Raw genomic sequence first — 15524 nt, 5'->3', positions numbered from 1 at the left:
AAAAAACCCACTTTGCGAAGTGAGATCAATGCCGGAACACAAGAAACACCCATCGCAGCATCGGCTCTCAAGCAAGACGCCAGCCCGGCAACATTCCGACGATACACGCTTTTCCTCACTCCCGATAGTTCGTTCGACCCGCCTCCTCGGGAGATGGACCGAACCCACCGCTTCCCTGCAGCTCGTCGTGCACTGGTCCCTGTCATGACGACCCCTGCAGACGCCCAGATTCTCCCGGCACTAACCTCCGGACCCCTTGTACGCCACCTTCCCCCATATACCTTTGTACTGCTGTATCGATGCTGTTGAGCGTGTAGCTGTCGCGTCTTACACGCCACCAATCGACCCGCCATCGTTTCGTCACCAAGCTCTTCTTTGCCACATGTTTCTGTCCATATTCTATTGCTGCGCTATGGCAGTCTGATATTCATGTCCTTTTGCTTCGGGTCCAGACTTTATAGTCGCGTGCTGTGCGAGACTGGACTTAGCAGCTTCCTGCAACTGGGCCTCTGCATGCCCTTCCCGCTCGTGGTCGCGCTCGGGAGGTGAATGGCGACCGGACGCTATCCGTGGATCGTGAAGCGGCGAGTACTGTGAAAGGTGCTGCGGTTGCTGCGGGTGCGGACGGTGCGGGTGGGGTATTTGATGCTGTTGCGGTGGTTGCGGTGGTTGCGATGGTTGCTGCGGCTGCTGCGGCGGCGGGTGAGCGATGGCCTGAGGCTGTGGTGTTGATTGTCCGTTACTGCTTGCTATGTGGCTCGATGCATATCCGTGATGGGGGCTCATCATAGATGGCGGGCTAGCGGTACTTGCTCGGTCGTGACTCTCATGGTCTGATGTGTCGGTATGCATGTTGCTGTTTGTGCCCGACAGATGTGTGAACGCGCCTTGCAGCTCACCCTCTCGGACTTCCTTCCAAGAGCATTTGGCATGCTTCTTGGTACAGCCCATACATGCAGTGAGATTTTTGAGGCAATCCATATGCAGTCTTCGACACCGGTCGCATGGAGGCAGAATGCGTTCGCCCTTGCCAAGGCTCTCCATTCTGTGGACCATCTCGGCCTTGTATGGCCCACCATCATCTTTCTCTACTGGCTGACTTGCACGCTGACTCGCAGCCGGTAGAAGGTTAGACGGTGTGTTTGGAATCGGAACGGGGGAGTTCATCATTGATTGAAGTTCAGCTTCGTTTAGCTGCGGAGGCCTTGCATGGTTGGGCGGTGGTGGCGCTGGGGCCTCGACGGGCTTTGGGGGTGCCCTTGAAGCGTTTGCGACTGGTGTAGATGGGTGAGACACCGGGTGGGGCCCGACGGATGGACGCCTCGCGTCTAGCATGCCATTCACGTTTTGTGACGATGGTCGCCGATCGTTAACAGTATGGAACTTTGAGAGCAACTCGTGACGAGTAGTAGACGAGGAGCCATTACCGTGACCATGGCTGTGACCATGGCTATGGCTATGACCATGGCCATGACTGTTGCCATTAGACTCGCTGGGGCGCGCATTGACAGCAACAAAGCCACCCGGCGAGGGTTGGGAGGGCTGCGGGGGCTGCGAGGGCTGCGATGGCTGCGCTTGGGCCTGAGGCGCGTGACTGGAGCTGCTGCCATTCATGAGCGCTACATTGGAGGGGCTCAGCGGCCGAATAGGGGGAGCGGGGCTCGCGGTCGCTCTGCGGTCCAAGATAGCTTGTTTACGTCCCTTCAGTCTGTGGTTGAGCTGTCGGGTGCGCGCAGCAACTATGCAGGGTCAGTGGACATTGTGTTCAGATCTTCCAGCTCGAACTCACCCTGGTCGGCCAATTGGCAGATCTGGCCCAGGTTCTTCTCCAAGATCTCGATGGTGCCCAGCTCCTTCTCCTCGTCCTCTATGATGGGCTGGGGAGGAATCATCTTCTGTGGGATGCCAGAAGAGATAAGCACGAAATCTTCCTCGCTGATCTGGACGCGGCATTGCTTGGTGTAGAACTGGCAGACACGCACGCCTTCGCTCATCTGGCCCAGCTGGAACTGCTCTGGCTTGTTGCGCGCAAACTCGACCACGTCGAGCCATGTGACGGTCGTACCGTCCTTGCCGTGGCTTTTCAGCACGCGCGGCGGGCCGTCGAAGAGCCGCTCGAAGCGCTTGATGAGGATGGGTCCCAGCGGCCTTGCGCCCAGATTACAGGCCATGGACTCGTGGCGGTCGAGCACGCCCTGGTAGTCGCTAAGCAGCGACAGGATGTTGGGCAGCGTGTCGTCATTGGTGATCAGCGGCAGGTCTGCGTCCAGGTGGCGCACGAGGTAGTTGATCTGGAGGTGGTTGTGGGTCTTGGCAGCCTTTGGGTGTGGCGCGGCCGGGTGCACATTCTCGTGCGAACTGCTCCTCTTGCGCTTGAGATCGGTCGCAGCAGGCTGCGCATGGTGGGGGTGGGCCATGTTGAGGTCGGCGCGGGCGTGCGGGTCGTGGCTGGACATGTTGCGCGCAGAGGGTGGCGGAGAAGGATATAGCACGCAGCGGAGCACGGGTTGGTGCGCGGGTGGAGGCAGCAGGCGGAATGCGTGGGACACGCTAAATGGGCTCTCAGCGGCGGCGGACTCGCTCTACAGCGCCATTGCAGCGTTACAGGTACGAGAGCATCGCGGGGAGGGCAGAGGCTGAGGCAGGACAGGGCAGGGCAGCGCGGTGCGAGTGGAGAGGCTGCGGCGGCAGGTGGACTGTGTAGACTCGGCAGAGAACAAGCACCGGGGGCACGAAAGCCACTCTTCGCAGCTCAGGGTGCCGTCGCCAGCGGCGGGCCACCAAGTCAACCCGTCACGGGAATAAAGCCTAGCGCGACACAGCGGAGCCCCGCAGCCAATGAGCGCTCGGAGGAAGCCAGCTCTGGTCTCGGCTCGATCAGCGCTGGCAGTCGGGAGAAGGGGGTTGGAGACGCCGACGCTCCGAGAGATGCAGGAACAGGACAGAGAACAGCTGGCGGCGTGGCCTCGCAGGTGCACGGGAGTGGTGCGAAGCAGCTGCGAGGGCTTTCGCCATGCCGCGCGCTCGTCCAGCGTGCGCGGTGGAGCCGGGATAGCGTCTGCTGCACGCGTCCGCTTGACGGCGACCAGCCGTGCAGTGGCTGCACCTGTGGCTGTCCGCGGAGACACGTCGTATCAGCGTCGCAGGCGCAGCAAGGAAGGCGCCAGGGCGTGCCATGCACGCCATGCGTGCGACGGGCGGCGTGTCCCTCTCATCTCACCAGCCAACGAACATGAGCAGAAGCGGCCAGGGCACCACGCAGACGAGCAGACACAAGGTCCAGAACTCCAAGACCCCGGGGCGTGACGGCAAAGGCTCGAAAATCGCGCAACGCCCTGCAGGCCCTGGTCGCTGTGCCGCACGTCCGCCGGCGCCGTCCGCCTGTGAGGGGTGGAATTTCCCATCGCTGAGCGTTCCACCCCTGGTGGCTCCCCGGCGCAAGCTCCTCAGCTCATCAGGGTCGGGTTCTGTCATCCGATCACGTGCATGACCTCAGCAAGTGGACGCTAGCTGGAACTTGCCTTGCTGCGCACAGACCGCTACCTCCAACTGCACGTCACTACGCGTTGTTGGTTCAAAGACACGGCCATCTCCATACACACACAGCATGTCTGAACGCGGCGCATTCCGGGGCCGAGGTGGCGGCGGGCGTGGAGATCACCGCGGGGGCAGAGGCGGAGGGAGAGGAGGCGCGCAAGGTGGAAATGCGGCGGGGCAGCAGCAGACTGAGCGTCCGAAGAAAGAGAACATCCTGGACCTGAGCAAGTACATGGACAAGCAGATCACCGTCAAATTCAGCGGCGGCCGCGAAGGTGAGTCAATTGGGTGCAGAGAGCATGCGAGAGGGCAAACAGACCACGACCGCGAGAGAGCGGGTGCTGACAAGTGTGCAGTCATCGGAACGCTAAAGGGCTACGACCAATTGATGAACCTCGTGCTGGACGAGGTCAAGGAGGCCATGACAGGTAAGCGACTACTGAGCCTCCACAACGTGGCCGGGCTAAAGATCATGTAGATGACGAAGGCAACGTACGATACCGCAAGCTCGGCCTCATTGTCGCCCGCGGCACACTTCTTGTCGTCATCTCACCCGTCGACGGCAGCGAAGAGATTGCCAACCCATTCATACAAGAAGAAGAGTGAAAACGGGCCGATCTTGATGGGTTGAGCATACAGCAGGCGCGGTAGCAAGCCGACCGATGGAAGGTTATGCGCTACACACGGCCTTTAAAAGTTGCAGAGGACAGAAAGGAACAAAGCAGATGCAGATGCAGGCTCTCCATGATACCCACGACCATCTCTGGAGCATTTGGCCTGGTGTGATTTGGCAGGGACCCGTTGGCAAATGACAGTCAGTTGTCCAACCACCACAGCCATAACAATAGATGTGAAAAATCAAAAGTAACGAAGCGCCATCTCAACGACACACGATGCCGGCTCTCAGCGAGGCAAGTTGTGCAGATTTGATCTCATGTGTCGTTGTGTTGCAAGTGAAAGAATGAATAGGTGGACATGTCGAGTGAGTGGGCGCGGCTTCCTCTGTATACCTGTGTGCTTTCATTTGTGCCTACCTCATGGCGCACTCAGCCCCAACAAAATCCCTCAATACATTCTGCACCCTCTCACCAGCACATAGCTTCCATTAGCACACAACTATCCCAGACCATGCCGCTCTCCGATCTCGCGGTGTCTTCGCTGCCTGTGATCTCGCCGGTCCCAGATATATCCCGCTACAGCCTGAAACAGATCTCACGCTGGATACGCGACGATCTCGACGTTCGAGTCGCGCGAGAAGGCCCTGACACCCTTCGTCCAGACGACGTGGTCGCGCTGCACGAACTATTCACTGCCTTGCGTCACTTCACGACTATCTCTGTTCGTGACCTCCGGGCGACAGGCATTCATAAAGCCATAAAGGATATTTCTGGCATTGCTACACGCTGGCCGGGGCGTTTGTGCGATGACTGCGACGCGATCGTCAACATCTGGACCATCAAGTTTGGGCCCCTCGACGAGCTTTATCCGTTCTTGTATGGTCGGGGAGGGCGACTTGAAGGTATCGCCAGTGTGTCTGAGCACAATCGTGAGGTGAGACTTACTTGCTGCATTGCTTACACTGGAGATTAACGGTCTTCCAGGCGCTCCTCAAGAGGTGGTCTCAATTTTGTCCCGACAAGATTGATCCCAGGGTATCTCACAGTCGAGGTAGCCTTGGTTTCAGGGCTGGCGAGTAAGTATCTCGCTAGCAATCAATGGCTAATGCTCACAAACAACGTAGCTGGTGGATCAATCCTCTGTTCGCACATCATGCAGGCATCATTGGGCTTGAGTCAGTTGAAGGTGGGACAACTTACGACAAGAATGGCGCCTATGCGCTCGTCTTAAAAAGGGCCAGCGAGGTCGATGCTCGAGATGAGTATGGGTTCACGTACCGCTGTCCGATCAACGACAAAGGCAGGTTTCGATTGACAGCCGCAACCGCCAGGTCTCGTGCACCAATACGAGTGCTTCGAGCCCAGGGTGTCAACAGTGTCTGGGGCCCGAAGGCTGGAATACGGTATGAAGGATTGTAAGCTGTTCCTGGCTATAAGTAGTCCAACATTCTAACTTTATAAAGGTACTCGGTCAAAGGCTGGCGTATTCGTCAAGCTAATCTCAAAGATACGGTCAGTGGTGATTGGGAACATGGGGACATCTTGTATGAGATCTCGCTACAAAGGAACGATTCAGTATCTATGGACGAAGTGACTAAACGACCAACCAACATGGAACTGGACGATTATACGGAATACAAGCGACTGCGGAGGCTTTACCGTGAGGGCAAGCACACAGGACTTGTACTGTCGACGTCACCTCGCATGGCACCGCGTCTGCCACCTATCGACATCTCACCTAGCCCGACCAGTGCGCCGCAGTCGCTACTACGTCTCTCACCGAGCCTTTTACGCAGACCTACGTTCAGATCGCCCGATTTTGACGATATCAGCGTGTCCCGATCATCACTTAACTCGGTCGCAATTTCGATCAGCCACGTCGTCTCTCCTATGACAGTTCCAAGCCCGCAAAGCTCGTTTTTCATGCTGCCGGATGCCATTTCTACCAAAGTCAACAACGGCAGCCTACCAGACTCTTCAAATGACGAGTCTACCAGTACTATTTTAGCTGAGAAGCCAGTCGGGAAGTCCATCGCCAGCAGCACTCGTTCGACCATAGACGACCTCAAGGAGATCATACCGTGGATTGAGTTAGAACCTCAGATATCAACGCCTCTTTCGCCGAGTCCGACAGTAGGAATAAGTCAGCAAAGCACCAGTAAATCTACAGACAGGCTGGAGGCCAAAGCTGCAGCATTGAACCCAGTGAAAACAGTTAGAAGATTGGCGAGAGATTCAGGGCACCAATTCGATCTGGATTTGCAGAGTCGGGAGCTGAGAGAGCAGGACGCAGCAACAAACGGACTAAACCTACGAATCTATCCTGCGAAGCCAATATTCAGCAAGAAGAATGAGGAGGAACAGCAGAAGGCATCAAATTCACTAAATTTACGGCTTTACGCTGCAAAGCCAATATTCAGCAAGATATTGGAAAAGCACAAGCAAGGCTCTACAAACAAGGCAGTCGTTGGAAAGAAGCCAAAGTTCTTCGATGGAGCAGGGTATAGTGCTGACGAGGAAGATGACGACTGCAGGACATCCCCCCCGAAAATCCAACAATCACGCCCCAGTTCTGTGACTCGTACCTCGAGGGTTCATTCTCCGACCCCGATCAAACCACAAGGGCAACCCCGATTCATCAGCTACGGTACTGAAGACATTGAGTTTGCGTCGGATCGCATGTCTCGCACCGGGGCGGTGTCTCCAGCATATAGCTTCAGGTCATCGCCAACGATGAGCCCTAGAGGCCGTCAGAACGCTCGAGAAAGCATTGCACTGGGGAAACTGAAACGGTGGCTGAGCAGATAGGTGGGTTGCATCCTTCGATACGACCCCGTTTTGTTGGGGTTTCGACTTCTATTTTATGTCTACTTCATCAGTTTGTTTGTCGTACTTGTCTGGCTCACCGGAGGCAGAGGAGGCCACTTTCTTACTACTTCCTGTGGATAGGCAGTATTTTGTTCGTAGTCAGCCTCCTTCAGTTTACCTTACCTGGTCCCAGCCTTGTTTTTAGATGTTTCCGCTCGTTAGTTGATCAAACCTGTTCTCGCTGCTTGGCGGAGGTGCCTTGGCTTGCTTTCTGGAACGTCGATAGTCTACCTCATCTGTTCGGCGGTACTCAGCGCGATGCCAGTACAAGCGGGTGAACTATTAGCCTTGTCGCATGGCGTGCTCGTTACACCGGGCTGAATACGGTGATATAGTAGGTAAGCCGTCCAAGAATCGAAGGCTGGACTGCCTTGGCACTGGAGAGTGGGTAGATCTCGAAGGTTGACCGGGGATGTCATGGATCTAGCGGTGGCTGGTAGCCCGCAGGTCTGGCTACTGCTCCACAATACGCAGGTGGGCGGAGGGAGCGTGGAGGAGCGAAGCCATGCATTGGAAGGAGCGCTTCGGCAATCAGACACCGTATGGCCTTGCCGCCTTGGCATTGTTGTCATGGACTGTATTGGGCTGTGAGTGATAGTGTAAGAGGTCGGCATTGTTATCATAAACTACATCAGACCGTGGGGAGTGATAGTGCAAGAGGCCACGATGAAGGAGTACATGACAAGGGTCTAGAGATTAATGTACTGTTAGTTTATACAAACCGTGAGGTATGAGTGAAGTCATCAGTGCCATACCTAGTGCGATGCGTGATGCTGACGCTGCAACCTAGTGCTATCGTTCACGTTCGCACATTCATCGGGGTATTCTGCGCTAGAACACACTGCTTCGTATCATTCCATAAGCGAAAACATCAGTGGAAGCCAGTTCGCCGAACAAAAGTTCTGGAAGGGGGTGTGTAAGCATGGGATAAGCGAAGCGGATGCGCCAAAGCCTGATCTGGAAATTAGCAGTGTTTTCGACCCAATGCAGCTGATTTGGGCACATGGGCCTCATGGCGACCGTCCCAATTTCCGTAAACATGGGGTGCTTCAAAGTAGTCGCCATTGTGTATTTAGAAGACCTTTGCAGCCAAGTGGGACATAAAATGCACTGAGAACTAAATCGGTCCGCCTCCCGCACTGTGACATGAGAATGGTGTTACTCAGTGCACGTTCAAGTTCTTGCTGCTAATCCGCGTTTAGTGCGCCGGCTACGTCATGCATCACGATGCTATAGCTGTGGCTTTCTTGAGCTGACAAACATCTGCGCTCCCACATTGACGAACCTTGTCATTGATTATCAAATGTTTTACAACACACCTCTGCTATAAGCTTGTTATACGTCGTCCAAGATTCGGGCTGCCTCCAGGCAAGCAAAGGCGCGCAATCACCGCGCGAGTGGAGCACACTTGCGAGGGCTGCTTTAGCGAGTGCTGAGTAACCTCCACTTCGAATACAACTCGTGCGTGATCACCTAAGATTAGACACGAACGGCCATATCATTCGTTCATACTGAGAGTGCGGCTCCTTGGATGCATAATTTGCATTTTCTTGTATTACGTCCAATCGGAATTATTGCGTGAACCCAAGCTGCAGATTGGCGCTTTTCCAAGCTAGGAGCATCGCGAAGATGCGTACATGGAATCGCGATGGTGGTGATTCCACACAAGCAATAGTGGAAGCTTCGCACGGGTTCCGCGTCTTGCTCAGTTGTTGTCAATGCTGACCATAGTGGAAACACACCCTTAGTTCACGATCATCACAGTCTCGGTATGGAGGTCATAAGTGAATGTCTTCGCTATGTGATCTTGACTGTAGCAAGTTGGATATTGCAGAGCTCACGACTATTCCCGACTTCTTGCAAATCCCACCATCCTCCATTCAGAACGAAGCTGAAACCTCGTGGCCCCCATTACCCTAATTGTCACTACCACGTTGCCGTCTTGCATGCGGCTCAATTAAGATTCTTACGACAGCATCCCGACGGCATCACCGCGCGGACTCACCGCTGTACTTACGGTATCTGTCCACGGTATCTTGGTCCGGCGCCACAAGCCCTAAATCAGGGTGCATTACACCCCAGTCACTCCACGTGCCCAGCATCCTTCGTGCAGGAGACCTTACTGCCGGGTCGGCCAACTGTCCACTGCACTGGACCAGGTAGAGCTTGGGCCCTCTATAGCATCATACCAAGACGCCACAGTCGAATTGTACGATAGTCAACTGCTTATGGCACCGTAGCCTACTCCTAAGCTTCTATTTCGACTCCCTTGGTCGCAGACGGGCGGCCTTCCTCACAGCAATATCGGGGGCTACAACGGAGGTTTCGAGCAACATAAGAGCAGCACTAATGTCAAGAAGAAACGGCATCAGCCCAACAGCCTCTGAAGCTCCAACACCATCTCAAGAATCACCTCAAAACTCCAACACCCCACAGATCTCTACAGCTCCAAGCACTCGACCCTCAAGAACAGCCTCTCCATCCAACGGGACCAGTTCAGCCAGCGTCCAAGGCACGCCAGAACGATCAAACCAACCGGCAAGCTCACAACCAACTCGAGAACCTTCAGTCGAGCCTCAACAAGCCTCCGCATCGCCAGCTCCTACAACTGCCATCACCAGCCCTCCTTCACAAGAGCCCCAAAACTCAACGACCATGTCTTCTTCCTCTTCCTCAACCCCCAGCAGCACTTCCACTGCTGGTTCCACCTCAGGATCTGGAGGCTACACCCAGCTCCCTTACGCTCCGTTCCCATACCCCATGCCTGCCAACCCTCGCGGTTCGGGTTCCAACAGCGGCAATGGCAAATAGATACTCACTTACGCCGGTCGTACTTGAGCTTCTCGGCATTCTGCATGGACGGCGTTTCGACTTTTAGAAAGGAGGGTATAGAAGGCTTCGATCACTCGTTGGCGCTCGCATTGCATTTCCAAGGCGTTGGATGTATTCATGTTACACTCTCGCTTCTTAGACCTGTTTTCTGTTTTGTTTTGTTGGTTTTCTGGTTGCATTAGAGGTCGTTCGTTGCATTTTCACGGTCGCATTTGGGTTCGCGGTTTATCGCTCGTTATCTCAGCATTGGTGGCGTTGGGGTCTGGTTTTGCTTTTGCTCTTGTACACTCCGCTCGCTAGGTATCAAATAACACACCCCGTCTCTTCTTCTGCTTTTTGCTCCTCTCTCTTGCAGCCCGCTGACTCTCCCAGCCCTCGACCGGGCCCTGACTTTCCGGTTTTCATGTGGGCTAGCTGCATGATCCAGCCATGGAACTATCAGATTAGATCCAGTATCAAAATGCAGGTCAGCACTCGTTAATCTCCACGTCTCCACACGCTGGGTCCTTGGGCCTATTCTTAGACATGCGGTCCATGACTCGCCATGCATGACAAGCCGTGATATGCTCGAGACGGGACAGTTGAACAGCAAAACTTGCGGAAGACTGGAATGGGACATTGATAGTTGGCGATCGTCAGGACGGGGAAAGGTAGGGAAGAAATAAGTAAAGCATCGGAAAGACGGGTTGCGGATCGCACTTGAGATCGATGCTAGAAAATGCGCCATTGATCTTAGACAATTCTTACTTACACTAGGAAAGTACAACGATGCCTAGATGCTGACGAAGTTTTCCGTATGTGTACATTGTCGCCTCGATGCCTTGAAGTGGAAACGTGGATGGGGTTGTAGGTTCCGTGGAAACCTACGGCTAAGTCCGGTCTAGTGATGCATGTCGTAGCCTTCAGACGGAGTTGGGGCTGCTCTGGCGGTGAGTCCTACTACCTCTGAGACTAATCAGTCGCGAAGTATCATCATGGCTGCAAACATGAGTGTATACAAGACAGCAGAAGACAGACGAACACAAACCAAGGATGATGTTGGATCTTACATAAGCGCGCACGTGCTAACGATGACGATCATCGGGCCAACTTCATGCAAGCAACAGCACCCAGCATTACCACGCGACAACACTGCTCTCGTGCCACTGCAACACCGCGCATTCTTTTGTTCTCTTCTTGCGTTCACGTTGTATTGCGCAGTCTCTTTCACACCTCACCTTCAAACAAACTCTAGCTCTGCGAACTCCTAGACTTCCGCCGAAGCCGTTAGACTGCTAGTCTCTCTTGGACCCAACTATCCATCCACATCACATATCAACTACCATGGCGCCTCTACGGTCACAGATTCCGCTCCTGACACTACTCGCAACCACCTCGCTTCTCCCTCTCCAAGCATGGGCTTCGTTCGAATGCAAGGATATGGCCACACAAGGCACCCACTTCAACTTTGAGAAGCTGGGCGGGCCGCACGTGGTGCACTGGAAGGAAGAAGACCTCGAGCACGACATGGAATACAAATACAACTTCACCCTCGACCTCTGCAAGCCGCTCAAGTCGGAGTGCCATAATGGCGCGCGAGTCTGCGGCATGCGAGAGAACGTCGATCTGTCGCAGGAGGGCAACTCGACGATCACACCGATTGACATCGCTGGAACATACACGTCCTACAACGGCCGCACTATCGATGCCAAATACGAATTGCTGCGCAACTCGGCGTCGAACTCGGATTCCGGCCGCGAAGGACTGAGGACTATCCTGCAAGGAGGACGTTTGCCCTTCGACGACAAGAAGAACGGGCTGGATCAGCGTGCCATCATAGAATTTGTGTGTGACAAGGAGCGCACAGGGTTGGAAGGCGATGAGGCGGACGGTGGCAAATCAGGCAGCGACAAGGATGGCGACAAGAAAGACGATAAAGATGACAAGAAAGATGACAAGGACGATAAGAAAGACGAGGATAAGAAAGAGGGAGAGAAACAGATTAGCAGGCGGGACGAGAGCAACAAAGACAAATGCGAGGAAAGCGACTCCAGCCTGCGCTTCTGCGGATACAAGGTCGAGAACCTGGAGAAGGACAAGAAGGCGAGGACGCTGAGACTGGAATGGCGCACCAAGTACGCATGCGAGGACATGCCTGCGGAGAAGCCCTCGAGCTCGGGCTGGGGCTTCTTCGGATGGTTTTTCATCATGTGGGTCTATCGAGTCTTCGCTGAAAGTACCGCGTTGCTAATGGTAATCAGTCTCTTTCTCAGCATCGCAGCCTACCTCATCTTCGGCTCGTGGCTCAACTACAACCGCTACGGCGCTCGAGGGTTAGATTTGCTACCCCATGCCGATACACTTCGCGACATTCCATATATCGCGAAGGACTTTGGGCGTAAGATCTTTCAGACCGTGCAGGGCAGCGGGAGTAGGGGCGGCTATGCTGCTGTCTAAGCGAGGCATTGCGAGCATTACCAGACGCCTCTTGCGAGGTGTCTATCGTTCTGGTTCGGGAGTACGGTATGGCGTTGTAGGATAAGAGGAGGAGCGATTGTTGGGTTGATTTGAATGAAGGTCTATCGTTTCGACGGCACCTGCTTACCTAGACTTGAATGCCGACTTAGCGTTAGTACTTCGTGCAATATGTATACATTCTTTCTCATCATGTTCTCGTCAGCGCGCAAATCCTTGCGCTTCAACGTATCGATTCTGAGCGTGCCGATCTGATGACTTGGACTTTCGAGACAGGTGTCAGTACGCTCCCTTCTCTCATCTCAGCAATATTTCTGCCACCAAACGCAAAAGACAATTTGACGTCTTCCCGTCCGCGACTCCTCTTCTAAGAATAACGGAACACACTCGTCATGTCTTCTCTGCACCTTCAAAACTTCCAGATTTAAAAGGCGGCTCCAATGGGCCATGCTTCTGTCGCTCAGCCTGAAACATGCATGATTTTTCAGAATGACTGAAGCATCGAGTCCAAAGACAATCATGTAAGCCCATGGACTGCCGTCAAGCCCCGTCCCGAAAGTTACCAATGGGCCGTCCACTCTGCACGAGTGAAGAATAGCCGAGCTGCGATACACTCAATTGTCGGTCATCAACTTCTGCTCTGGAATCAAACGCCATTAGAGAACGAGTGCTGTTGTGCCCACTCCCTCTGCGCGTCGAGAAATAAACCTGGAGTCATGGTTGCAGGTCTTTTACTATTGCTACTCGCGGCTCTCGGAAGCCTCGTCGCGGGTTTGCCATGCAAGCTGTCGGACATTGGGCCGATTTGTGCACTGCTCTGTGCGTTAACGATATTGCAATGAAAGTACAGTGGCCAAAGCTTGAGACAATCAGTTTCTGCCATCAGGATGAGTGATTCGACGCGTGTCTTACATCGGCTCTGTCCTGGCTGTCAGTGTACGATGAAAGGCGGAGGGACTATGAGACAACATCTCTTCTTCAAGCTTGCCCTCCAAGTGAGGTACAGCGCAAGACGAAAAAAGTTGGATGTGACATGATTGACTCGAATAACCCCGAAGGGCAGTGTGCAAGAGACATACACTTCGAGATGGATGCCGATGCGAGCTCCAGAGATCAGATTGCCAGATCATGAGCCACTGACGGTCTGAATTGCAGGAGGTCGTGTCCTGAAGCTCACTGACAGTGTGCGACCAGAAGATTGCCCTGGAGAATTACGCGCAAAGCCTTACCCTACTGCCCACTGCAACAATTTGTTGCTGTCTGACGTAAGAGGTAGTATCACCATGCGAGCAGAAGCTGACATGCGTGGGGCAAACGCAAAGATTGCTTGGTGAGCCACTGACGGTCCGGATTACCGGAGGTGTCTTGTCCTGCATTGGCAGTGTGTAACCCAACGCCCATATTTGTACGAGCTTTGTTGGGGGGTTGGATGCCAACATGTGTAGTACAGAGCGAACTCTGATTCCACTTGGCCGAGCACGGTGATCAGTCCGAATGCCCGAGCTTGCTCGAGTGCTGCCGGTCACCATACACGTGCCTTACCCTGCTGCTCTGACGAGCGCAGTATAGCCGCGACCTTCAGTCATTGGGCATGCGACATGAAAGTCGCATGGCAGGCATGCTTCCCGCGACCAAGTACATGAAGAGCGGAAAAGGTGACCTTATGAGACATAAACTTCTCATAGCAGACAGAAAGCCTGCAAACGGCCGAGAAAGAAGGTTGGAAGAAGCGTTGGGGTATAGACAAAGGTGGGAGTGAGGGCAGGTGGGAGGTGAAAAGGTGATCGAGAGATCGAGAGTCGAGTAGAACGCGTGGGCGACGGGCTCTTTATGTGACAGAGAAGAGGTCCGTGTCCCACATCACGTGGATGTAGCTGTCAGTCAGGCGCCAGCCTCGTTATTCACGCATGGTGAAGTGAAGGTCCCCTACATCGACGCGACAAACGGCCACAACCTAACATGATTGGACGCTAAGTCTCTCCGCCCCACTCTCTATTGCTGGAACCTTCAGTACCTTGTCGGGGTTTCTTGCTCTTACTTGCTTCCATCGCAAACGCAAAACTCACCCGAAAACCTTTCTCTACCTTTCGTTGACTCCCATTTCAACCAAGTTGCGTAAGTCGGACCTTCAAGATACTGAGATAATTCTCTAACGCAAGGCATAGACGTTGTAATCATGGATCCAACTGAAGGGCTGAGAAATCAGATTGAGCAGCTAGAAGGGAGGATAGAAGCTGGCACGGCGGCATTCTTCGATCTGAAAGCGCAAAATGACGAGCTAAGACGGAGGCTCTCTCTCTATGAGTGTGGGGACAACTCCAACACTGGCGGCACAACACTACAGTTCAACAGTTGCACCTTTGTCGGTGTTCGCAGCCCGTTCGACCCAGACCCACGAACGCTCCGTCCACCTTCACTGGCTCCTGCACTGCACTTGGATCAGGCCGAAGATGCGCCATCGTCACTAGTCATCACCAACCTTGTTCATCGTTCCAGAAGTACGAACAAGTCTTTAAGAACAAAGCATGTCAAAGAGGGAGTCAACAAAGCCGGCAGGAGCACTAAAAGAAGCCAGAACACGAAGCCCGTCGAATGCACCGGTGATGATCTTGATATCAGACCGCCTCTGTATAGACAGTGGTGTTCTCGAGCGCAGTCTCATGAGTGGTGTGATCGCGTTCGCTGCAGATTTCTCCATGAGGATCAGGTGAAGCGTTTCGAGGCGCTGATTCCAACTCTGTTCTTCGACCCAGCAGAGGCACGCGCGGCAAGTTCCTAGACGCTCATAATTTGAAGGTTTTGCCACTTGGAGCAAAATCAGATTGGTCTGCCGGTCTGATGCAGGTCTTCTATGAATGGGCTTAGAGCGCACTGGGTTGGTAGCTAAGTGCTTGTACAAATAAAATGGTTGATGAGATTCAATGCCATGACTCCTACGCTGAAGTATGCAGCTTGATAACGATGAAGCCATTTACAATCGGTTACAAGGCATTCATAGCCATCTGTCTCGTTTCGGGATGTAGTTTTGTACCGAGGGCCGTGATCGAAGTACTTGGACGGAGTATCGTGCGAGGTATTTGGACGATAGACGAGAGTGTCGGGGATCTGGTAGGTTCCGGGTAGCGGGACAGCGGAGCTTCCATTGTTGAATGGGCCACCTGTCTCACATGCATGACATCTCTACATCTCTTTACATCTCTAAACGGATCTGGAGAT

At 54.0% G+C, this 15524-nt stretch overlaps 6 protein-coding genes across 6 annotated transcripts; 5 read left to right on the top strand and 1 right to left on the bottom strand.

The window, feature by feature from the left end:
• Nucleotides 1–114: 114 nt before the first annotated feature.
• Nucleotides 115–2793, bottom strand: C7974DRAFT_21733 (uncharacterized protein). The gene is made up of 2 exons (XM_046137094.1): nt 1790–2793; nt 115–1739 (listed from the first exon to the last, which is right to left on the bottom strand). Exons 1-2 carry the CDS (start codon nt 2454–2456, stop codon nt 400–402), a joined length of 2007 nt encoding a protein of 668 aa, XP_046003229.1. The 5' UTR covers nt 2457–2793; the 3' UTR covers nt 115–399.
• Nucleotides 2794–3506: 713 nt separating this feature from the next.
• On the top strand, nt 3507–4328 carry C7974DRAFT_21705 (uncharacterized protein). The gene is made up of 2 exons (XM_046137086.1): nt 3507–3965; nt 4016–4328. Exons 1-2 carry the CDS (start codon nt 3608–3610, stop codon nt 4141–4143), a joined length of 486 nt encoding a protein of 161 aa, XP_046003228.1. The 5' UTR covers nt 3507–3607; the 3' UTR covers nt 4144–4328.
• Nucleotides 4329–4665: 337 nt separating this feature from the next.
• On the top strand, nt 4666–7106 carry C7974DRAFT_439845 (uncharacterized protein; the record flags this gene model as incomplete). Its single annotated transcript, XM_046145301.1, has 4 exons — nt 4666–5088; nt 5139–5230; nt 5279–5569; nt 5618–7106. 4 exons carry the CDS (start codon nt 4666–4668, stop codon nt 6960–6962), a joined length of 2151 nt encoding a protein of 716 aa, XP_046003227.1. The 3' UTR covers nt 6963–7106.
• Nucleotides 7107–9371: 2265 nt separating this feature from the next.
• Nucleotides 9372–9833, top strand: C7974DRAFT_371594 (uncharacterized protein; the record flags this gene model as incomplete). The annotated part of the gene is made up of 1 exon (XM_046140027.1): nt 9372–9833. One exon carries the CDS (start codon nt 9372–9374, stop codon nt 9831–9833), a length of 462 nt encoding a protein of 153 aa, XP_046003226.1.
• Nucleotides 9834–11177: 1344 nt separating this feature from the next.
• C7974DRAFT_300320 (autophagy-related protein 27) lies at nt 11178–12290 on the top strand (the record flags this gene model as incomplete). Its single annotated transcript, XM_046137791.1, has 2 exons — nt 11178–12043; nt 12095–12290. The coding sequence occupies 2 exons, from the start codon at nt 11178–11180 to the stop codon at nt 12288–12290; spliced, it is 1062 nt and encodes a 353-aa protein (XP_046003225.1).
• A 1846-nt stretch (nt 12291–14136) lies between these two features.
• Nucleotides 14137–15168, top strand: C7974DRAFT_21669 (uncharacterized protein). Its single transcript, XM_046137084.1, has 2 exons — nt 14137–14423; nt 14474–15168. The coding sequence occupies exon 2, from the start codon at nt 14485–14487 to the stop codon at nt 15085–15087; it is 603 nt and encodes a 200-aa protein (XP_046003224.1). The 5' UTR covers nt 14137–14423; nt 14474–14484; the 3' UTR covers nt 15088–15168.
• The last annotated feature ends 356 nt before the right edge of the window (nt 15169–15524 follow it).

The sequence above is a fragment of the Boeremia exigua genome (genome assembly GCF_020726555.1).
Source record: "Boeremia exigua strain MPI-SDFR-AT-0100 chromosome Unknown C7974scaffold_1, whole genome shotgun sequence".
Taxonomy (NCBI): Eukaryota; Fungi; Ascomycota; class Dothideomycetes; order Pleosporales; family Didymellaceae; genus Boeremia; species Boeremia exigua.
This window is presented reverse-complemented; position numbering and strand designations above follow the sequence as displayed.

Excerpts from the sequence above, each read along its gene's own strand:
- C7974DRAFT_21733 (XM_046137094.1), bottom strand. The coding sequence starts at position 2,456 with ATGTCCAGCCACGACCCGCACGCCCGCGCCGACCTCAACATGGCCCAC. Across the intron at positions 1,740-1,789 it reads CTGCCAATTGGCCGACCAGG|TTGCTGCGCGCACCCGACAG; the intron begins GTGAGTTCGAGC and ends GACCCTGCATAG.
- C7974DRAFT_21705 (XM_046137086.1), top strand. The coding sequence starts at position 3,608 with ATGTCTGAACGCGGCGCATTCCGGGGCCGAGGTGGCGGCGGGCGTGGA. Across the intron at positions 3,966-4,015 it reads GGTCAAGGAGGCCATGACAG|ATGACGAAGGCAACGTACGA; the intron begins GTAAGCGACTAC and ends AAGATCATGTAG.
- C7974DRAFT_21669 (XM_046137084.1), top strand. The coding sequence starts at position 14,485 with ATGGATCCAACTGAAGGGCTGAGAAATCAGATTGAGCAGCTAGAAGGG.